A 24,446-nucleotide genomic window follows, 5' to 3' on the forward strand; every position below is an offset into this window, starting at 1 on the left:
CCTCCAGGACAAAATCCAGACTCTTTTTTTGTGTTATCCAAACCCTTTGGGGTCTGACCTCTCCCTGCCTCGTGGTCTCTGGCAGCAGACCTGGCCGGCTAGATGCATCTCCTTAGGCCTTAAATAAGGTACTTGGCTCCTCCTCCTCTGGATCGCTCTTCTCCAACATTATGCCCTTTGTCCTCCTCTCAGACTCCCAAGTCCTTCCCTTCTTCAGCTCTGAGTGCAAGTCCCACCCAGTTCCTCCACAGAGCTCCCACACCCTGTGCTAGCGCGTCCCCTCTGAATTTCCACAGCCCTTGGGGCCTCACTTGTATCACAAATCAAAGACTTTTAGACCTTGAAGAATAAAAGAGATCTAGTCCAGCCCTGCTGCAAGCAGCCAGGGAAACAGACCCACAAAGAAGTGACTTGTTTGCAAGGGTGTGTCATAAACGCAGACCTCCTGATTCCCAGTCTTATACACTAACCTCTGCAGTAGGCTGTCTCTCAGTCATAACCCAGTATTTTCTTGTATGTATGACCTGTCTCCTCAACAAAAGTGAAGTGCCTGAGGTCAGGACCACCGTGCTTTGTGTCTTTTATGTCCCTGGGGTTGGTCAGCAGAGAGGTTTGTTGGTTGTTGGACACATAGAAGGGGTGTGTGTGTGTGTGTGTGTGTGTGTGTGTGTGGTTTATATATTATTTTAAAATACTTTATATATATAATTTGTTTTCTTAGAACAAATGGATAGAGCTCTTCTCCCTGAAAATGAGATCCATATAAGATCCCATTGTTAAATAACAGGAGGTGGTTATAATGAAATATTTTATTCTTATAAACTTCATAATTTTAGAAATGAAAACTTCGAGGTAACTTGTCCAAGGCACCAAGCTAATGAGCGGCGCCGTCAGGATTGGGCTCCAGGCTCGCCCGACTGGAAAACCCACTTTTTTCTCCGCAGCTTTGCGCCTCTTTTCACTTTGCTAGGGAAGGTCAGGAATGGATAACAGTGGGGCGATCCCAGTGTCAGAGAAATTGGTTTTTTATTTGTAGGAAACGGCCCCTCTTCTACAGGATTTTAGTTTGCACACTCCATAGGATCCTCTCAAGGACTAAGATGGCCCCAGCTTTTTCCTGTGCTGTGTCTCTTTGCACTTGAGGCAGCAGATAGATAACTGAACACAGTTCCCCTCCTAAACAGATGACAGAGTCTAGCATATGTTCCTTTTCAAGGATGATATTAGTAGCGACACATATCCACTTACTGCTTAGTGGGTAAAAACACTCAGGTAGGAGAAGCCTTTAAAAAAACAAAAACAAAAACTACCCTCTCTTATGGGGATATATGTATATGTATAGCTGATTTACTGTGTTACAAAGCAGAAACTAACACACCATTGTAAAGCAATTATACTCCAAAAAAAAAAAACCTACCCTCTCTGCCTTTCCCTCCAAACTATCTTGGAGTATGAGCCTAGTTCACTCCTTTATTATATAAAAAGCAAGAAGGCTCCTCCAGGAAGCCAAGTTAGGCTCTCTGTCATTTCCCTGACTCTGAAATTTAAAATTCACAAGTACAGTTTATTTGCTTTTACTCTTTTTTAATTATAGTACCTTTTCCCGAAGAGGATGGGGCCGCTGGCATAAGAAGATATACACAAATACACGTACACCTACAAACACATGCGCAGACCTGTACATACGTGGACACCCACGGCCCGCATAGCTGCAGCGAGGGGCTCAGAGAGGAAGGCAGGCCTCAGGTTTGCGAGGTCAGGTAATGTTGATAAGGGCTTTGGGAAAATGCTTTGAGATTAGAAAAGCGCTGGGCCAGTTCCTCAGGGAAGTCAAATTTTTACCAGTTGAGAACATTATGTGACGTAGTGGATACTGTCCTCAACAGTTTTTTACGTCAAATGCTTCTATGTGCCTGTGAATTTCATATTTCTTTTTTGAAATGGCCTTTAGTAAAAGTCAGCTTCATGGCATTAAAGCATGGCTTGGTGAGCAGGAAAGATGGGCCATTCCAGTGTGCGTGAGGGCGTCAGGAGGTAGGTCAATGGCCCTTTGGGTTGCCCTCTCAAACCGGGAGCCAGGCGCTCTGACTGAGCTGGAGGTTGCCTTTGTAAGCCAGGGTCTTGAGTGTTGGTGTCCATGTTGTTGGTTGAGGGCAGAGCATAAGTTTTGGAATTTCCACACATGTCAGAATGGTTTATGTTCTCTCTCAAAGTCAAGAAGTGAATCAGTGTGCTGGCCCAAGTGGAGGGCTATCTAACATCTGCTAGGAATGAAAAAACCAAAACGATGAAAAGAAATGAATGGTCTCATTAACCTCAGCTTTTGTGCCTCAGCTTTTTACCCCCATTTGTTTGGGTTTGTCAACCCAGAACAGATCTTCCTCCAAAATTCGGTAGGTTTGATAACATCCTGGTAGGAAAGTTTTATGTTTTCTGATTTTTGTCTTCGATGGTTGTTTCTAGAAAGGTAAGCCCCAAACCTGATTATATCACTGTTTGAACGGTGAGTCAGCTGATAACTGTGTTGTGGGAGGGGTAATAAAATTCAACCACTTCAGCTCTGCCTCACTGTCAATCACCTGTCTTTGTTCAGCGTGCAGATCTTTATGGAGGCTCGAGAGTGTCCGTTGACAAGATTCTTTCTGTTGGGAGACTTTTTATATTCTGATCATTTATTAGAAGAAAGAAGACAAATATAAAGACATGAATGAGTTCTGAGTAGAGACCCTCTGCTTGGAACCCACTGGGCTTTATGTTAAGTAGGGAAGAAATCTAAATGATAATGTCAGAGACCCACCTCTAAAGCTTTGGACTAAGTCACCATTCCTGTTTTTTTAAGAGCTCCTGGAGTGCTTACTCTGTAATTCCCAGGGCTTTCTGAATTAGGGTCTGGTGTATAGTAGACCTTTACTCCGTCTGTAAGGAAACAGTTACTTAAACAAAAATGCTTGATGAATACCTTCTCATTTACTTATCTAGTATGTATTTATTGCCTCCTGTGTGCCTTGTTTTGTTTATGAGTACTTTTGTTGGGAATGGGATAGTGGAGGAAGGAAGGTATCACAGTGGTATCTATGAGCCTTGTCATTGGGGAACTTTCACAAGTTAGAGAAACAGCCTTGCAAGTGTTCCAAAAACAGGCAAAAATATAAACAAATGAAAGAACCTAGTATAACTGTATATAGAATTAGCTGAAAGGATTTAGAGGATTAAGAGTATTTAGGGAGTTCCCTGGTGGCTTAGTGGTTAGTATTCTGGGCTTTCACTGCCGTGGCCTTGGTTCTATCCCTGATCAGGGAACTGAGCTCCCACAAGCCACATGGTGCGGCCAAGAGAAAAAAAAAAGAGAGAGTCTTTCAGTTCTAGTCTAGGGAGTCCCTTGAAAGAGGTGAGTATTGAGCTAGTTATTAAAGGAATTAATAGATGAGAAAAGACTTAAAGCAAAATGGTATTTAAATAAATGTTCTTTGCGGGATTTCCAGTTTTAAAATGGTAGGCAGAGCATACGTTTATTTTCCCTTCTTCGTCAGCTCTTTAATGAAATGACAGGAAGAACAGAAGGGAATAAATTCTTCGAAGGTAAGAGATGTTATGAATTTCTGGATGAGGGAGACCCATAGTATCATACTGATGGGTGAACACTGTGGAGGGAGTCCCAGCTCAGAGCACATGCAGGAGCTATGTCTGTAGCAGAGGTAGAAGTGCTTCCTCCTCACAATGGCCCTGGCAGCCCTGGAGAAGGGCCAGAACTGGAGGTGGCTGATCAAGGGACTATCTTCAGAGTAGCTGCATGATTTGTCAGCTCCAGGCTGAAGTCAGACAGTTACTCTAAAGAAATTGAGCAGTTTGCTCTGGAAGAGGGTCTAGGCTCCAAGTGGAGACTGACATCCACAACAAGGGGGCACAGGAGCCCAGGCTTCTCTGCCTTTCCCTGCCCATACCCCTAAAAGGGGGAGAAAGGGGCAGCCACCTGTGTATGCAGAGTCCCAGGCCAGGCCTCCCATTCAGGGCTGAGGCTTGTTGGAGAAAATGACTTACTCAGCAGCAGAGAGCCTCATCAGCCACCTGCGTTATCAACCTCGTTCATTTTAAATAGGAATAGTCCACCAAAGATCCCGAGACCATAGAGGAAAAGCAGCAAGGAAGCAGGAAAAAGAGGAATGACCAGGACAACTGTCCTCAGAAGAAACAATTCAAGGAAAAGGACTTGTAAAGATTTTAAGTTAGTATCCTCAGATTCAAGATGATGTCTTGTCTGCAAACAGGAATGGGTTATCATGAAAAAGGAACAGTCAGAAAACAAGAAAGGACTAATAAAAATTTAAAACACGGTAGCCTAAACTAAAAGAATTCATCAAACAACTAGAGTAGAGTAATAGGGGAGATAATATGAGGTCTAAATTCATCAACTTTCGTATCAGGATGTGAGTAGCTATTGCTTAGTGTTGATAAATAAAGAACTAGAGGCATGAACATATTTGGAGTTAGAGAGGTATCAGTCAAAAGCAAATCTCTCTGGAAAGTGGGATTTGGTGATTGTATGTTTCATTTGAAGCCCTTCTACATTAAAAAAAATTATTTTCATTTGCTTTTATCACTTTTAATAAGATTATTTGTTAAAACTCTACTTTTTCATCTTATAAGTATGTAATGTTTTTGTTTCATTTTTTACTATGATAATGTCACAAACTTGTATAATCTTTGTTTTGATGGTGCTAATGATATGATTAAAGGGGTTGAGGACAAGGAGATATGGTTCACATTTTGTCTACAGATGACTATATCTGCACCCAAACCATTTGTTTTGGGTATATGTTTTTCTTTTAACCAATATCTATTTTTTAAAGTATTTATTTATTTATTTTGGCTGTGCCGGGTCTTAGTTGCAGCACGCGGGATCTTTGTTGCGGCATGCGGGATCTTTTAGTGGCAGCATGTGGACTTCTTAGTTGCGGCATGCAGTCTTCTTAGTTGCGGCACACAAACTCTTAGTTGTAGCACATGTGCGGGATCTAGTTCCCCGACCAGGGATCGAATCAGGGCCCTCTGCATTGGGAGTGCGGCATCTTACCCACTGGACCACCAGGGAAATCTCTTAACCAATATCTTAAAAAACCTATGCTCAACTCAGCTCTCTCTATATAGACTGAACGAATATGGGCATTAAGTAAAAGTTGGATTAAGTGTGCAAATGAGCTCTCTGGGGTAATGTCCACGTTTTCAGTGCTGTACTTCCGGGAAGAGGATCAGAGCCCGCAACAAGGCCTGGGTTGGGAGCTTTTCTGGAGAGTTGTTCCTCGAGTGGGGCAGTGGATCCCGGGCTGGACTCCCCAGGTGCGTGCACATCTGCGGAGGCAGTAATTGGCACTGTGAGCTGTTTTCAGTCATCCTGAATTTGGGGGTAAAGGCAACTCACTGTGGCAGTAACTGATTGTTTCCTGCTAAGACTTCGATGGACATTTTATAAGATTTAATTTTAAAATGGGAAGGGGAGTCATTTTGAAATAATGTACTTGGTTTGGTAGATTAAATTTTTTCAATACCTGGAATCCATGGGGGCAAAGTAATAAAAGATTCATAGCAGTGAGTCTCGTACAGTGTTTTGACATAACCAGACTTTCCTCTTCATACTCAGATCCAGGACTCCGTTTCTAACTCTCAGTTCTAGCAAAGAAAGCTGGAGGTTGGGAACTGGAGATAGAGCTAGGAGGAAAGTTGAGGAAGTCTGTCTGTCTAGTGATTTAATAGTACAGTTCCCTATATGGAAGGCAAAAAAGGTACTTATTTTCCTAATGCAACTGCAGAAAGTAAAGATGTATAAAATCTTGGCTAATGAAGTTGTGTAGAAGACAGGGTGAGAGGGCTTTGGGGCCGAGGCCTACTAATAAACTGTTAATTGGTTATTCCCGACGGTTGTCCTGCATGAATGGTATAGTTGATATGTTGGAAATTTCTTGCATGTCATAAATACTTGATAGATGCTTCTTTAAAGTGGATATATGGATATATGTTTTATTATAAAATCAATTTGGGTTTTGTTACTGAAAAAGGGACTTTGAGCCTCTAAAATCTTGTCTGCCATTTTTTTCTGTCCTCTAAGTTAGTTTGTTCTAACTCTGAAAGCTGGAAAAGCGAGGATTATAAAAATTAGATTGCTTCGATCCAGCCTCAAGTGCCATTAAATGGTGAGATTATTCGGCCTTTGTATTATTTAGAACTCTCTTGGTTACAAGTGACATAAACCCAACTTGAATTAAGTTAAAAAAAAAAAATAACAAGGGGGTTCAGTGGTTTTAAGGAATCAGAACCAAGGGCTATACCGTTGAGGGTTCCACAGAGATCTTTGTCTCCCGCCTTTCTGCATCTCTTTGAGTGTCAGCTCCATCCTTGACAACTGCTTTCCTTCTCAAGGTTGAACTGTGCCAGCCTGTAACGGTGGGCTCATAGCTTAACAGCCTTGTAACCTAGGAGGAAAGAGATTCATTTTCCCGCCCACTCCTACCAAAAATTAATCTTTTTTTTTTTTTTAAAGGAAGGAGTCCCAGGTTCGCCTCTCTGGGTCATGTGTCCATCACTGTGGTAAAAGAACTAGGATACCATAGCCCATCCTGACCTTCTGTTCACCGTCGTGGTTTGGGGGATCAGTACTGATTATCAGCAAAAAGATGCTGTACAAACAGTATCCACTTCAGCCGTGGAATAGATATATATCAGAATAATTTATATTTATATATATTTATATGTTTTTTTCCTCCACCATTTGAGAGTGAGTTGCAAATATCATGCCTTTTTATCCCTAAATACTCCAGTGTATCTTTCCTAGGAGTAAGACCATTTTCTTATGTGTAACCATTTATCTAGTTACTGCTTTTGTTTATGTACAACTAATACGCAATCTGTGGAAAGACACCGTAAGATCATGCTAATATCCTGTTCCTCTTCAAATTGTTCTCCCCCCAGATTTAGCATTCCTTGATGATTCTGGACTGTACGTATGTTTACGACAGTGGTTACAAAATGATTTTCCAACTCCACCGATTCTTCTGCATTTACTGTTTGTATTCTATAAGCAAGAGCTTTCCTTTCTCCCTCATTTATTCATTATTTATCTGTCTATCTGTCATTGGAATGGATTCCTATTGTTTTCAATGGCTTATAATTCATTACTGACCTTGATTACTTTGGTGTTCAAATGGCCCCAGTTGTGACCGTGAGCTCTTTAAGCTGACTCCTGTGCCTTTTTGACGTGCTGCCTTAATTTTGTTGAGCACTCCCTTTACTCTCTGACAAAACAAGATGTTTCAGGCTGATCTTATAACTTCCGTGTCTTGGAATCAGCCATTTCTGTGAGGAACTTCGGTGTTAGAAACCAAAATCTGAGCGCTATGTGTGCACATTGCTTTTGGAGCGTCTCTGCTTTTCAGCTCTTTCAGTTGTCAAAGCTAGGGAAAAAATACACAAGACAGACACAGGTACATATACGTACATGCACATATATACACACCTACATGCACACAGTATATTCATAATGCGTATGTACCCATTTATGTGCATGTGTTCATACAGATACTTATTTTAGAAAACATGTGATTACACTGAGGCCTCCAGTTTAGATTCATCCCACAATATCTTCCTTGCCTTACACCATTTCATAATTATGTCTTCCCACTTCTTGGGTGAGAACCACAGCTCCTAACACCAACACATTTACTCATTTGTTTAATCCTATACCACAACTAAAATGGTTTCAGAATTGCTTCACCTATACACGTACCAAAGAGAGTTCAGGATATGTTTGCTGTTCTCCCTACTTCTCCCAAAAGCTGAAAGTATATAGTCAGATATTGTGTTTATAAATTAATGAGATTTTTTTTCCATCTGTTCAGTGTGGGTTATGTTATTCATTTGAAATACTTAGATTCATTTATTTCAGCTTGTTTTCATCTTTCATTTTTAAATTTTTTGATATGTAACATGCTTCCAAAAGTCAGATTTTATATAAAAAGATAGAGAAATGTCACTCCTTCCACCCCATTCCCTCCACTTATCCCTTGTGGATAATCATTGTTTTTTTGGTTTATCCTCTTTGTGTTTCTTTCTGTAAAGTAAGTAGATATATGCAAGTTTTCTTACTTCCTCTTTATTCTTTCACAAAAAGTAGCATATTACTATACTCTTTTGTACTTTGCTTTTTTCACTTAACAATGTATCTTAGAAATCATTCCATATTAGTTTACAGAATTCTTTCTTAATTGTTTTTAAAGCTACATAGTACTCCTTTGTATGTATCCTCATTTATTCAGCACTAATGTTTGGACATTTAAGTCTTTTTTGTTATTTTGAAATTACCAGATAATGCTGAATAACCACGTACATACATATTTTCATATTGTTGGAGGTGTATCTGTAGAGTATATTCCTATAAATGGAACTGTTGGATCAAAGGGTACATACATACATACATAGTTTTGTTACATATTATTTGACCACTATTTTTGAAGAACGTAGAACTTCAAGGAGCAAACAAAACATTCATGGACCAAATGCATCTGTAGGTATAGCAATGTGGAGGTTAAAATGTCTTCATTTGATAAAACTCAAGTATAACGTTTTCAAAGCTCATTCCAAAGACGGGAAAAACACATTTCACCTAGTCTTCCTGGAGGATGAATTCAGGTGATACTTTCTTGATGTCCTATTTGAAAATCCCATTTATAAGCTTATAAGAAATCTTTTCTTCCTGATATTTGTCTTTATCAGAAGAGCTCCAGGAAGAATTTTTGGAACTCAAAATTGATTCTGTTGTCAAAGGTAACCTCCAGAAAATCACTTTCAAGATTTTCCCAGGTAGAGTATCTTCTTGTTTACCCCCAGATAGGTAAGTAGGTGTCACTAGACATTTTCCAGTTTTACTGACATATATTTAAGAAGTTTCCCTTTGCTCCACCCCACCCTCAGCTTCTGGCTAGGAAATCTCGTGGTGCCCCAGGCTGGACTTTGGAGGTGCCTGACTACAGTTCCTCCTTACTTTCATCACTTAATTTGTTTCTGAAAACATGGAAGGCAAATATACAAGCCTTGTTGTAAGGTTTAATATTTTGAGGAGGTTCTGTGACTTCCCTGGTGGTTCAGTGGTAAAGAATCCGCCTTCCAGTGCAGGCGACGCGGGTTTGATCCCTGGTCAGGGAACTAAGATCCCACACGCCGTGGGGCAACTAAGCCCACGTGCCACAACTACTGAGCCCGCACACCATAAACTACAGAGCCCACGCACTCTGGAGCCTGCGTGCCACAAGTAGAGAAGAGAAAACCCGCAGGCCACAACTAGAGAGGAGCCCACGCACTGCAACAAAAGATCCTGCATGCCGCAACCAAGACCCAACACAGCCAAAAAATAAAAATAAATTCCTTAAAAAAAAATGTTTTGAGGAGGTTCTATTCCTTAATTGTGTCTTGAGCTTGGTTTAGTTTTCAGTGGGATATTTCACAATGAAGCATGTTTCTAGCCCATCTATATACAAATATTTAAAATGAAGATTAAACATATACAGACAAAGTTTTCCAATATGAAGTTATATTTAGTAGATAGATAAAATTGATTTCAGATGTTGGGAGAAGGATTTAAGATTTTACAGAAGATTAAATGGGGTTCTGAGCACGGGATCATTATGGTGACTTTCGGTATGTTAGCTGTCTTTAAATGTGTGTCCAAAAAATTAAGCACAAACCTTCTTTTGTTAAGAGAACCAACTATGGATTTATGAATTTTTCTGTATATTTGGGTCACTGGCATGTTTTGTTAACAATTCTTTTGGTCATAATTTTGAGATTCAAATAAGATTAAAGGAGATTTGAAGTTTTTGCATTTATTGAAAGGGAGCCTGGGGTTAAAAAAAAAAAAAAAAAAAAAGGAGCCAGGAAACATGATATGGTATAAACAGTGACAGGCTGTGAGTCACATGAGCTGAGCGCAGGCCTCTGCTCGGCTGCTAACTTTGGGGCCTTTGTTGCTTTTAAACCTGTTTCTTTATGTGGAATATGAAGCTCATGTGCCCTGGCTCCCTCATGGCACCGTGGTTGTAACAGTTCAACGAGACAGAAGCACATAAGTGCTTTGTAGAATATAAATTGCTATGTAATTTTCTTAGCGAGAAGCCATGTAACATGAGATAAATATTCCCGTGAAAATTTGGCATCTTTTTAAACTGTTTCACCTGAGTCTCCTGTCCTGAAACTGACAAGAAGTGCTTTTTTCCCTGGCTTGAGAGCACAGGTCTCTTGTTAAAATGTACAGTTCTCTAAAATGGCAGGATCCCTTGAGTTTCATTTCCTCAAAAAAATTTTCATAAAGAACTTTGCTGATAGGTAGGGAAGCCAGTCTTCAGCCTAGGGAATCGAGGGTGGGCTGGGTCTGCACTCATGTGATGGGTGATCACCGTTGTCGCTGGGTGCTGTCCCGCTACGGGTTCATCCCATTGGATCTCCCGTCTCTGAACGAGGCCGGTGGTGTCCCTGTCTTCCCCCACACTTTCCAGTAACTCACCTGATGGGAAATACCAGTAATCGTGGCTCTTCCTCATTCTCCACATTCTGCCAAGACTTACTGGTACTACTTCTGCTGGATCTTTCAAATCCTTTTCACCGATGAGTTTTCATTGAGCCTATCTCGCCTAGGTCTTCATTCCCTCTTGCCTGGGCTCGCCATCATGCCCTTTTCACACAGGGTGAGTCTCAGCTCTCTGTCCTCGTGTACTCCTGGTTTCCTTCCAGCTCCATTACTTAGTGCTTCTGTTCACTTGCCCTGTCATCCAGCCACACAGGCTATCTTTTACTAAATGTGCCTTTAACACTCTTCCATTCCCCAAGAATGCCATGGTGGTTATGAGCATGCCTGGTTTAAGTACTTTCTCTACCATTTACTAGCCATGTTACCCTGGAAATCTTAACTCACTGTGCCTCTTGATAAAATTAGGTTGATAATACTATCTGCCTTACAAGGTTGTCGTGAAGAGTAAAGGAGATAATCCGTGTAAAGGATTAGAGAACGGTGCCTGCATGTAGTAGGTGTTATATACGAATTAGCTGTAATTATTATTATTCCTGTCTTTCTGTCTATCAAAATTCTGTATATATCTCTGCTCAAATGTGTTTTCCCAAATCTCCCCGATGACACGTAATCGTATCTATCCATTGATGCATCCATCTATCTATCCAGTAAATATTGAATACTTAGTATGTTTTAGGTATAAGACTACTCACTGTGAGGAATACAAAACTTAATCAAGTGCATACTCTCTGTCCTCTGGGAACTTAGAGTCTGATAGGACAGCTCAGAGAAGTGTAAAGTATTCATCCATTCAGCAAATGTTGATCGAGCCACTGCAGAGGATCCCAGGTCCTCTATGGTTCTGAGCCTGGTGTCACGTGTAATGACTAACTTTGGTGAAAGATCAAAGTTTGAATACCTTATGCAAAGCACAGTTGAGGTGCTTGGGAGTGTAGAAAAGAGATTTTATCAGCCAGCAGGGCCCGAAAAGGCTTATTAGTGATGTTGCCATCTTAGCAGGGCCTTTCAGGGTGGATGGACTTTGCCCATTTCCACCTCTCTCAAGAAGCATCCATCGCTGCATTGGGCTATAGCTCTAGGTGGTCTGTAGGAATTCTGTCATTACAACCTCCTCAGGGGCTGGGCAGTGTTGTCTTCAGTTTTGAGCTCCTGGTACTCACTCCAAGTTCTTATGCATAGACCATTCTCAATAGAGGGTGATGACAGATTAGGGAGATGTCTCTTCCCATGTAACTTAAAGGGAGATTGGAAGTGGATGATTCTCAATATCTGTGAAGGAATTGAACTTCCTAGAGAAGACATTTATGTGAAACTGGAAGTGAGGTTTTTTGGAGATGTTCCTATTATTTTATTTCTTATCACATTAATCATATCTATAGTAGTCATGATAGGGGGTATAAAAAAAAGTGAATTTTGCATCATCCTGTGTAGATGTTTCTTCCCATATTTCTGCAAATTTCTGGGAAGAAACTCTTGTAGATTTTCCATTAAAGCCTATCCTGGCCCAAGAATTCCAGGATGTGCTATCAAAACTGTAATCACATGAGAAATCTTAGTTTTAAAAACTGCCCAACAGCTTTAATTCTGAATTTCTCCTTGTAGCAAGGAGCAAGGACCAACCCCAGTGGAGAAAAAGAAGAAAGGAAAAAGGAAAAGTGAAACCACAGTGGAGAGTTTAGAGCTGGATCAGGGCCTGCCGAACCCATCCCTGCGGAGTCCCGAGGAGTCCACTGAGTCTGCAGACAGCCAGGTACCGCTGTGCCCGGAAGCCCTGGTGGGCGTGACGGCTGCCGGGCGGGGTCTTGCCGACACTGATCTTGTTACTCCTCTCTCCCTGTCTCCCGCCTGCATCTCTCGCACACAGACCTGGGCTGGGCTTTCAGTGTTTTAGTGGGTGACGGACCACAGGCTTTTCTTTAGCATCCTGGTCCTTTTATTAATAATCTCCCGGTTTTTTAGTGGTGTTTGCTGGCTTCTTACAAAGTAGCATGATATTAGGCCGCAGTAAGAGTGAATGTGGAAAGTGGAATTGTAATCCAAACTAGGTAAGGCTCAGAGGGCCTGTTTTGCTGTGTAGGTAATACATTTAGGGCTCAGCGTGCTGGGCCAGTCTACACAAGGACACTTTCATAATCCCAGATGCTGGAGAAGTCAGGGATGGATTCATTTTGCCAAGATGGTAAGGAAACTTGGAAACAAGGAGTTGTCCACCTAAGTGAGATTTCTGAAAACATGCCAAAGTGTGCCCAGGACATTGGTAGGAATTTTCTGTCTGAGTTGAGGCTGCCTCTCTTGGACGTGAGTTCTAATATTTGAGAGTGCTGTTTCCTCTGACATCCACAGCAGTTTGTCTGGGCTGTGCTACTGCATGGGGGCCATTTAGGGTAAGACCAACTTACTGCTCCTTAAGAATCATCTGGACCCTCATAGATTCCTAGGTGATCTTCGTTGTAGGAAGGTGTCAGCTCCTAAGGTCGTAGTGGTAAATAAGTAGTAGTGTCTGGAGTGTCAGATCAGAGACCCCCTTTCACTGCCTGTAAACTTGAGTTAGTGGCTCTTCAGTGTCCTGACGGGCAGAGCAGCAAGTACATCAGGTTGATGGGAGTTGGCAGGGGGTTCAGTGTTTCTAGGATGGTGATCTGTACGCGGGATTGGGGGGAGAGCTTTTTATGTGGAATCCTTCATGTAAAATTAAATGTCATAGAGGCGACACAGTGAAGGAATGATGGGAACACAGAGAGAGCCCCAGGAGGTATCTTTTAGATGATAAGGGGGGGGTGAGGTTTGGCTTTTCGTTTTGTTTTGTAAGGTTTAAGTGTCTAAGAGTAAGCTAGCTGGTGAATGGTTCCCAGAAGTGTTCCTACTGCTTGGATGTGATGTGTATGTAGAGATGAACCATGTGTTTTACTGTTTGAGGAAAGCCACTGGGTTGCTTTGTTGTAGAATGTTATCTCTCTAAAAGGTCACAAGCTACTTAATTATAGATGAGTCCTTTCATGGTGAGTCACGAATCTTATTTGGTCACACTTAAGATGTCTGCTTGCATTTCAAAGGGTGTTAGGAGATTCTCAAAATAAGTCCTAGTAAAATTGGTATTATTTAGTTGTTTAGAAGTACATGGTAAGTATGGTGAATTTGGCAAAAAAAAAAAAAATCAAAACCAAAAAAACTATTAAGTCATTGTCATAAACCCTGAGCTTCCAGCTATGCTGGAAGGGACCTCAAAGATGTTGAAGTTACTTCCCATCCCTGTTTTGCTGGAATAGAAACCGATTCCAGAAAGCAGGGTGGGGGAAGCAATGAGGCATAAAACACGTTTCCTTGGATTCTGAGGCTACACCTTCTTCTCACTGGATCCTGGTGATTTGGCTCCCCTCCCTCACCTGGGTCCCATTTTGAGTGAATTTAGTTCTGAAAAGAGTTATGTTTAGGGAAGATTCTTTTTGCGAAGTTAGAGAGGTCTCCTTCGATTGTGAGTGAGTGTAGGTGAGCGTGTCCTTGTGCAAGCTTTTCCCTCTGACTCACAGATAGTCTCTCTGGCGGGTGTGTTTGTCCTGTAGAAACGACGCTCAGGACGGCAAGTGAAGCGCAGAAAATACAACGAGGACCTGGACTTCAAAGTGGTGGATGATGATGGGGAAACCATCGCCGTCCTTGGAGCCGGCCGGACATCTGCCCTCTCAGCTTCTACACTGGCTTGGCAGGTGGAGGTACGGCCTTAAGATTGGGCTGCTGGCCTCGGCTGGACAGTCATTTTGAGTATTTGATGGAGCTGTACTGTGGCTCTTTTTTTAAGCGTAAGTTAGATCACCTTAACTGCTGGTTCTATCCTTCGGGTGGCTTCCTGTTGCACTTAGAAGAAAGTTTAGACTCCTGACTGTGCCTAGCAGGCCCCTCTGTCATCACACTCTCCCTAATTCACCAAATTCATTTTTCAGATACATGACTTTTCGCCATCTCTCTCATTACTCTCCAGCTAAAAGACTTGCCTCTTTTAATGCCATGAATTAGCAGTTCTTTCCCACCTACTGGCCTTTTCCTGTATGGTCCCTTTTGCCTGGAATGCTCTTTACCACATGCTTTACATGACTCTTTCATTTAAAGCAGATCCCTGCCCCTCATCCTAATGTTTATTTCACTCCTGTTTGTTTCTTTCATAGCTCTTATTACAGCTTATAATTGTGTTCTGATGTCTGATTTCATTTTATTTCTTTGTCTCTCCCATTAGAATGTAAAAGTCTGATACGTAGTAAATAGCTGTTCCATGAATGGAATCCCATGAACTAGTAATTACAGTTGGGAGTTGGATCACAAATGTGTATTGAGAGTCCACTGCAGGGCCAGGTCCTAGGATGCAAGGATGAGTATCAAGGCATGGTCCCTGCCTCCAAGGAGTTTCGTCTGGGAGAAGAGGCATATGGCTGTGCTGATACTGTGATAAGTGCAGTCTTAGAAGTCTGTGCTGGACGCAGTGGCTACACAGAAGGAAAAGTGGGCAGGAGAGGGAGGTCAGGGTTTCAGGGGAGGCGGTTCTTTTTTTTTTTTTTTTTTTAATTATTTATTTATTTATTTATTTATTTTTGGCTGTGTTGGGTCTTCGTTTCTGTGCAAGGGCTTTCTCTAGTTGCGGCAAGCGGGGGCCTCTCACTATCGCGGCCTCTCTTGTTGCGGAGCACAGGCTCCAGACGCGCAGGCTCAGCAGTTGTGGCTCACGGGCCTAGTTGCTCCGCGGCATGTGGGATCCTCCCAGACCAGGGCTCGAACTAGGGGAGGCGTTTCTGACATGGACCACAGCCTCACAGCCTGATGGTCCCGGAGGATGTGGTATGGCAGCTTGATGAGCTCGGCCAGGTGGTGGGGTCTGATTTGAGGAGTGGTGGGAGACAAGCCTGGAGTGGTAGGAAGAGTCATGTTACGCAGGCTTTGGCTGTCAGCTAAAGTATTTGGCCTTCATTCATACTGTGGATTGAATGAGGGGCAGGAGGCAGGAGGCATCGTTGGGTTCGAGCAGAGAAGCAGGATGCCCGTATATGCGGTTTAGGAATTTCCATTGGCAGCAGTATCAGGGAGGAAAAGGATAGCATTAGGACCTGGGACCCCCGAAACTAGAAAGGCAGAGGGTAAATGTGGAGAAGGAGGAGGTCTGTGCCAAGGAGCTTACAGAGGAGGAATCAGAAGCAAGAGAAGAAACGGGCTGTGCGTGTAGGAGGCGCCTCGTTGCCGGCAGCACGTTCTGAGACACAGGCTGTCTTTTGTTACGGAGTCGCTGTTGCTGACTTGGCAGGATTCATGTTCTGCGTGTGCAGCAATAGCACAGATACCTGTCCTTCCTCCTGGACACTGTGTGGCTGGCTACTGGAGCTCATGATGCTTTATCTGTGTAAACCACCTTGCCTCCAGAGTAATGCATTTTCACCTAAGATTACTTTTCAAGCACATAGTTAAGAATAGCCCTTGCAAGACTGCTGTGAAGTGATAGGATTACATTGTTTTACAGCGGGTTTCCCTTCCTTGGAGATTTTATGGTTGGTTTGGTAGTTAAAACACTCTAAGGGATTTTATTTTCTCCTAGTAGCCATTTAGCCCAAGTCATTAACCATATTTCAGTTGTTGTTCTGTCTTCTCCCCTGGTGCCTGAAGGGCAGCATGAGCTGATCAGACAGAAATAATTCGGGAAATTTATATATATCCTAACAAGGCTCTTTCTGTCCTCTGAAGGGTGCAGCAAAGAGAAAGTTTGTAGTGGTGAAACATAAGCTGGAATCTGAATTTGCATTAATTACGCCTCAAAAATTGTGACTAAATTTAAACAAGAAAGAGGCCCGCTACGTGGCTTTGGCATTGATGTTTAGCAAGGCAGCTGTGTGGCTCTGGCGTCCACGCCACAGGGCAGACTGGACAGCCTGCGCGGGGTCGAGCGGGCAGCACGGTCAGTGCTCTGTGGAGCCCTCCACTTGCACCTGTTTGACATAGTGGGCTTCCTGGGGGCGTCTGAACAGAGATTTCCCAGGCCAACACAAAGCCCCGAGATCAGGGATCTCACCTAGGATTCCAGGCCACCCTCCGAGTGTCCAGTGGCACAGAAAATCAGTGGAAGAAGATGAGGCTTTTCCTTCATCCTTTTTCCAAGGCCCTGTGGAAGGGTGTCTGCCTGCTTGCTGGCTTTAGCTTGGGGCACAGAAGGGTGTGCAGTCAGCGCCAAAAAGGCCCCGCTGCTACCTCCCCGCTTTCTTTGTAGTGTCTTATATCAGCATGCTCAGCCCACTGCTGTGGCTGCTGGCCCCTGTCCCAGCCCCAGATTGCAGCCTCAGCAGTGCTTACCTAGTGGTGAGTTGCTAAAAACATCTTTCCGCATGATTCAGTCTAACTCGGGACTGGCAGATTAGCACAGCCCTGCTTCGGGGTCTAGAGGCCCGTCCCCTGGCTGAGATACGGGATTAGGGCTGGAAGTATATTTCCAGCCTGACTGTGACTCTTTGCTTTCTTATTCTTTGTCAAACTGATGTCGGTGCCTGGAACAGAGACAGACTTTCACAGTTACGGTACATTTAGTGTATAGATTTTTCCAAGGCTGTCTCAGTTTTTGCCTCCTACAATTTGTGTGGTTTGTATGATTTTGCCTTTGGGACAGAAGGACTTGAATTTGAATGAGACATCCACCCCTGGTGTTCTCCTTTGCCTCCTTCTGCTGCTTTGCAGACACAGTACCCTCTGCTTTGTCTGGTCTTTCCCGTGCCTGGCGGGCTGAGCGCGGTTGTTACCTCCCCCAGGAAGCTCCCTGCCCGCCCTGAGCTGGGGATAAGTGCCCCTCCTCTGTCTAACTCTAATATGTTTAACTTCGTCACTGTCCTTTAAACACCGGCCAGTTTTTGTTTCCTTCGTCTAAGCCATGAGCTACGTTAGGGAGGGCTTATAATCTTTTTTTTTTTTTTTTTTAATTTTTTATGTATCTCTCTGGCATGAAAGAGCTTCAGTAAAGTCAAATTTACATTAACCCCCACGAACTATTCAGATGAAAGTATGGCACTTTCCCTCTTCTGTTTTGTGGAGTATTTATTATATTATGCCTGATGTCCCCCGGACACTTGTTCACAGCCTGTGAACACTTGTTCACAGCCTGTGACTGTTCTGATTCATCAGTGCCTCTGCCATTCTGTTCTGAATATCACTCCTGATTGTTCCCGCCATTAGATTGTAAACTGTTACAAAACAAGCCTCACTTTTTAATTTATCACAATTTTCACCTAACATAGGTAGTACTTTATGTTGGGTAGTAACTAACATAAAGACTTGCATTCACTTGTACTTGTCATGTATTTATTTAATATGTGAATAATGAATAAATATGCTTAAAACTTATTACAGAAACAGGTGTGATTCTTAACTCCCGGATTAGAAAGACAAGAGTGAAGTGTTTTTCTTTTTTCTCGGGCTCTTGTTTTCTCCAGTTCTTCATACTGGCATAGTTTCCCCACTGGTGTTCATCCACGTCTCACTCTGACACCGACAGCCGTGGGCAGGCCCCTTGGCTGAGCGGCTTCTGGCTGGCATGGCTCTAGCTCTGTACCAGCCCGTGTGACTCAGTGCTTAGGCTCCTATGCACTCGGCCCGAGAGGATGGTTTTCATTCTTCCCATTTCTCCGCTGGCCACACCACCGTCGTCCACCCCGCATCTTTCCTCAGATTGTCTCCTGTCTTTGTTTCCTCTTGGCTTCTGCTGCCACCCGTTGTGCTGAGGCCAGTGTTCAAATGACCACAGTTCGCACTTTTGTCGTTCGCTGCCCCAGGTCCCTGTCCTTCCTAATCCATTACTAGACTCATTTTCCCATAATACCAGAGAAGTTTTTGGCTTTTTTCAGTGTCCCACTCAAGAATCTAAGGTGGTTACCTCTTAACTCCTCTGTTTTAGATCAAAACTCCTGCCTGATTTTTTAAGGAATGTGACTGCATACTACCTCTCTACCCTCATTTACCCCCACTCCTCGTTCTGTGTAATGCTTTTCTCTACTAAGACTGGTTCCTTAGTGTTCCAAGTCTGCATCCTGCTTCCCATATCCTGGTGCTTTCATCCTTCGGGTGCATTTCGAGCTTCCTTCCTGTTTGCAGTCCTCTTACGAGCCACCATTCTTTAGGGCCCAACTAAAACATTACTATTCTGTGAAATCCAAGCTATTCTTGCTTCCTGCACTCTTGCTGCCGGACTTAGGGTCACTGTCACACTGATTAGAATTTACCACTGGTACATTTCTAAGAAAAATATGTTTTATCTTGCTTTCACTGAGTGTAAGCCCCTGAGACTGGGCACCTTGTTGGATGCTACTTTGGACCTTCCATGGCACTTGGTAAATGCTTGTGTTTTGGAGTGGCTTCTTCTTGCTAGAGCCTTTCCTTATGGCTCGCTGAATAGAAGTGAATCAGGTGGTTGGTTGAGGTCGAGGGTGATGTGGGTTGAAAATTTTTGAAATTTTCCCTAAGAAAATAAATTTTTAATTTCATGAGGTTCTGACATGAAAGTGAATGAACTAAAATGGTCTCCTTTGAAGGATAATTTGAGAAAACTCCAAGCACTTGAGAACAGATGGCTGTCATGGAAGTATGTTTGGCAAGCAGATTTAGTTTATATCTGTGTGTATCTGTATACACTGAGTGTTTATACACACATGGTCATGCTTATGCACAATCTCTGTTTAGGGGGAAAAAAAATCCTGATTTTCCAGTTTTCTTCCTACTTTGATGTGTATTTTGGAAACGCTACTCTCTTTTTTCCCTTTTATTAGGATAGGATAAAAACCTGCTGTCAGTATTTTGATGATAACCATTGATTTTTTTTTTTTTTTAATACTAGTGTGTTTCCCCCTATTCTTTAACTAGTGCCAAAAAATAAATTAGTTTTTATTTCAAATACCTTAATTTTTACTTGAGAATTTTCTATAATGAAGAATGCTTTAAACCCTCCATCCTTTTAATCCTCAGAGTAAAGTCCTGTGCTTTCTTCATCCACATGTTAACATTTCCATGGATTTGGTTCTAGTTAAAAACTCTGAGAGCAATCAAAATCCTATCATCAGAAACCACCTTTTTCTGCTCTTCATGGTAGGTAAGAATAAGAGACTATTTGAAGCAACCTGCTGGTGAGGAGAGACAGTTGCTCTTTTAGCACGGGTGTACACGTGTGAATGCGTGCTTGCTAGTCTGGGTTATACAGAACTGGGAGTAGGTAGGAAAGGTGCTCAGCAATTGTGAAAGGTTAATGCTAATAGGCAGCCAACTCATTTCCAAAGGCTCTCCTAATTTGTCCAGGTACTCTGGCTCTGTGTTCCCATAGCACTTGCTTTATACTACTATTCCCACGTTGTATTGCAAAATCTCTTAACATTATTTATTCAAAAATATTTATTGAGCACCTACCACTATTGCCCAATTTAGTTATCTAGAGCCACTCCCACCCAGAGTCATCTACCCCTAGAGGATCTATCCTTAGTCTCTTACCAGTTATTTATCTGAATTTTTAGAGATCTGATTTCCCAGATTCTGGGCTGCTGAGAAGGTTTTTGTCAGGATTCATGTTCTTGACTGTCACTTGCTTTATACTACTATTCCCATGTTGTATTGCAAAATCTCTTAACATTATTTATTCAAAAATATTTATTGAGCACCTACCACTATTGAGCGCCAAGGACTGTTCTAAGTGCTGGAGATAACGTCAAGGAACAAAAGAGGCAGAAGTCCCTGCCTTCGTGGAGGGAGCCTACAGCAAATGGAGAGGAGGCCAGCAGCATACACACAACCGATCTCCTCCTCCAGATATTTGCCAGATTTTGAAACTACGTGGGATGGAAAGCCAAAAGGCTAAGCCCAGAACTTCCAAAGGGTAGAAATAACTAGGGAGAGGCTGATAATCAATCTGAAAATAATAAAATTGTGTAGTATGTCAATGGTGGTAAGTGGTATGGGAAAAAAAAATCAGAATAGGCGTGATACAGAATTCAGGAATGAAGCCTGCAGTTTTAAGTAGGGTGATCAGTGTTGGCCTCACAAAGGTAATATTTGATCCAAGAAGTGAAGGAAGTAAAGGGGTGAGGGAGTTGTGTAGGGAGAAGAGTGTTTCAGGCAGAGGGAATAGCAGAGTCCCGGAGGTGGAAACATGCCCGGTGTGTATGAGGGACGGACAAGGACACCTGAAAGGTGACAGAGGAGATGAGAGGCTGGGTACACATCCTGTGGGCTTCTGTAGACCTTTGGAAGACTTTTGGTTTTACTCCAAGTTAAAAGAAAAACATTTTAAGCAGTTTAAGCAAAAGAGTCACTTAATAAAAAGGGCCGTTCTGAACGTTGTGTTGAGAATGGATCAGTGGGACAGGAGTGGAAACAGGGAGACTACTTAGGAGGCAGCTGGGAATAATCTGGGTAAGAGATGAAGGTGGTTTAGACCAGGGTAGAAGCAGAGGAGGGGGTGAGAAATGGCTGGATTCCCGATGTACTTCAAAGGTAAACTCAACAGGATTTCTTGGCTGATGAGATAGGATGTGTGGAGGGGAAAGAACGGAGTCAGGATTACAGCAGGATTTTTGGTTTGAACACCCAGAGGGATAGAGTTCCTCTTAACTCAGCTGGGGAAAACTGTAGGTAGAAAGGGTAGGGGTGGGGGGTTGGCTAAGAGACTAGGAGTTTAGTTTGTGGACATCTTAGGTGTGAAATATCTCTGAGATATTCAAGTGGAGATGACAAGTAACAATTAGATAAAGGAGTCTGTAATCATAGGAGAGGATAAATAAATATGGCAGCCAACACAACATAGCCAGTATTTAAAACCATGAGACCAGATGAGATCACCAAGAGAATGAGTATGGATAGAAAAGAAAAGAAAGCCCAAAAACTAGGCCCTAGGGAACTCCAAAAATAAAAGTTAGTGTTGGAGGATTCTATTCTCAGGTAAGGGTATAGTAGGGCATGGCAGGCCAACACTTGCTGCAAGGGGGGAAAAAAGATAAATTGCAAAGGACATATTTTTAAAGACATCAGATAGCTGTGGAAGCAACAAGAATTAGATGAACTAAAATTCCAGACAGAGAAGAGCTATTCCTAGATGAGCTGACAGTTGCTGACTGTTTCTTCTCTGGAGGCATTCTGCAATTCTGGGCAGGGGCTGAGGGTCAGGCTGGGCCCAAACAGAGACTATTCTGGGTTGAAGAGAAACCATCTGACCCTGCTGGTGATTGATTATGCAGGGCTGGTGAAATGATTGGAAACTAAAGGAATTCCCAAAACAGGGAGCTTTCCCCTGGAGACATTTGATGAATTCTGGGGTTGCCCAAGAAGTTAGTGGCTCAGCCAGAAGGCAGATTGAAATCTCACAGTCTCACGTTACTTTTAGGAGATACAATCTCACTAAAAGGATGGGTCTACTGCAAAAAAAAACCTGACTCTCCCTTAAGAGAGATTTTTAACCTGCCTGGGATTGGAGACTTCAGGGCTCAGGAGTAAAAAGACCTGCTGGACTTAGAGTCAGTGACCTTGGACATTCATACTCAAGGAACAGGTAAAACAAGGGATGGACTGAATCTTGGCAGTAACCCAGTCCTGACCCAACAGTCCCTGATTGGACCAGTGGGACCCACTCCTTCTCCCTGTTTGTCTAAGAGAAAATAGGAAACACTTGTAGTAGAAGATATTATTTGGAGCTGCTGTGATTCTTTTATTCACAGTATTCACAGTATTCATCATACAGTAAAAAATTATTAGACATTCGAAAAGGCTGGGAAATTGACTGAAAATCAAGAAAATAAATATGTTAATAGAAGCAGACCCCAGATGATCCAGATAACAGCAGAAAAGAACTTTTAAATAACCATGATTCATGTGTTAAAGAAAATAGAGGAAAAGATGGACAAAATAAGTTCTAAAGTAAAGAATTCCAACAGAGAATTGAATCTATAAAGAGAATCAGATCAACACTGTAAAACTGAAATTTTCAATTTATAAAATTCAGAACACAGTGGATGAGTTTAAAAGCAGATTAGACACAGTAGAAGATAAGATTGGTGACTTTGAAGACAGATGAACACAAAGTTTTCTAAACTGACACACAGAAAAAAGAATGGAAAGAACATAGCAAAGCATAAACGGATAAAGAGGCAATTGGGGTGCAGTGAAAAGGACTAACACATACATATTTGATTAGAGTCCTAGACATGGAGGAGAGAGTGAATCAGAGGACTGTTTGAAGATAAAATGAATGGCCAGAAATTCCCATAAACTGATGAAGCTATCCGCCAGTACATTCAATGTCAGGTAACCCCCAAGCAGGAAAAATGTAAAAAAGAAAACCATACTAAGCATATCTTAAACTGTAGAAAACCAAATACTGAAAGAACATCTTAAAAGTCAGTAGATAAAAACTGACAGCTAATATTATATTAAATGGTGCAGTATTGAATACTTTCCCTCTGAATTTGGGGGTAAGAAAAAGATTCCATTATTCTCATTTATATTCAGAAATACACTGGAGGTCCTGGCTACTGAACTAAGGAAAAAGAAAAAATACAGGACTTCCCTGGTGGCGCAATGGTTAAGAATCCGCCTGCCAATGCAGGGGTCACAGGTTTGAGCCCTGGTCCAGGAAGATCCCACATGCCTTGGAGCAACTAAGCCTGTGCACCACAGCTGCTGAGCCCACATGCCACAACTACTGAAGCCCATGCACCTAGAGCCTGAGCTCCACAACAAAGAGAAGCCACCTCAATGAGAAGCCCGTGCACCGCAACGAAGAGTAGCCCCCACTCGCTGCAACTAGAGAGAAAGCCCACATGCAGCAACGAAAACCCAGCGCAGCCAAAAATAAATTAATTAATTAATGAAAGAAAAAATACAGGCATGCCTCATTTTATTACTGTTCGCTTTATTGCACTTCACAGATATTGCACTTTTTTTTTTTTAACAAATTGAATGTTTGTGGTAACCCTGTGTCGAGCAAATGTATTGGCACCTTTTATAATATAGTAAAAAAAACAAAACTATTTCTATAAACTAGCAACATCAAATCAGGAAAGGAAAATTGTAAAATACCATTTATAATAGTATCACGGTATTAGATACCCTGTAATAACTCTCAGAGGATACAAGCCTTCTATATGACAAACATTGCTGAAAGAAATTAAAGAAGACCTAAATAAATAGAGCGATATATGACATACATGTATTCAATATTGTGAAGACGTCTATAGTTCAGTCCCAGTCAAAATCTGAGCAGGGTGTTTTTCTGATAGAAATTGATGATGGAAGTACAAAAGACCTAGATTAGCCAAGGCAATCTTGAAAAGGAAGAACTAAATTGGAATACTTACCATAATCCAGACTTTGTAATCAAGCCACAATGAAGACAGAGTAGTGTTGCCATAAGAACAAATAGACCAATGGAACAAAATAGAGTGGTGTGTACTGCCCAGCATGGCTTGTACTTAGCTGTGTGTGGCTATTAAGCACTTGAAATATACCTAGTCTGAAGTGAGATGTGCTGTAAGTGTGGAATACACAGTAGATTTTTAAAGACTTAGTGTGAGAAAAATAATGTAAACTATTCCATTAATAATTTTACATTGATTACATATTGAAATGATAATATTTGGGGTATATTTAAATAAAATATTGTTAAAATCAAATTCATCTGTTTTTTAATGTGGCTACAAGAAGATTTACAACCACATATATGGCTTAATGAATGACGTTGGTGGCAGCAAAGATTCCTTAAACAACACAAAAATATGTAAGAGAAAAGATTGATAAGGTGGATTATATAGAACTTCTGTTCATCAAAAGATACATTTTCAGGTTGAAAATGCAAACCATAGATTGGTAGAAAATGTTTGTATGGATTGTGACA

General features: G+C 42.0%; 1 protein-coding gene across 3 annotated transcripts in view; it reads left to right on the top strand.

The window, feature by feature from the left end:
- CHD6 (chromodomain helicase DNA binding protein 6) overlaps positions 1-24,446 on the top strand; it is a 208,893-nt gene that overhangs the window by 82,998 nt on the left and 101,449 nt on the right. For all 3 annotated transcript variants that reach the window (XM_059898585.1, XM_059898587.1, XM_059898586.1), the window contains exons 4-5: positions 12,170-12,317; positions 14,128-14,277. In XM_059898585.1, the coding sequence (XP_059754568.1) occupies positions 12,170-12,317; positions 14,128-14,277 (298 nt within the window). The remainder of the gene's footprint in view (positions 1-12,169; positions 12,318-14,127; positions 14,278-24,446) is intronic.

The sequence above is a fragment of the Balaenoptera ricei genome, chromosome 15 (genome assembly GCF_028023285.1).
Source record: "Balaenoptera ricei isolate mBalRic1 chromosome 15, mBalRic1.hap2, whole genome shotgun sequence".
Lineage (NCBI taxonomy): Eukaryota > Metazoa > Chordata > Mammalia > Artiodactyla > Balaenopteridae > Balaenoptera > Balaenoptera ricei.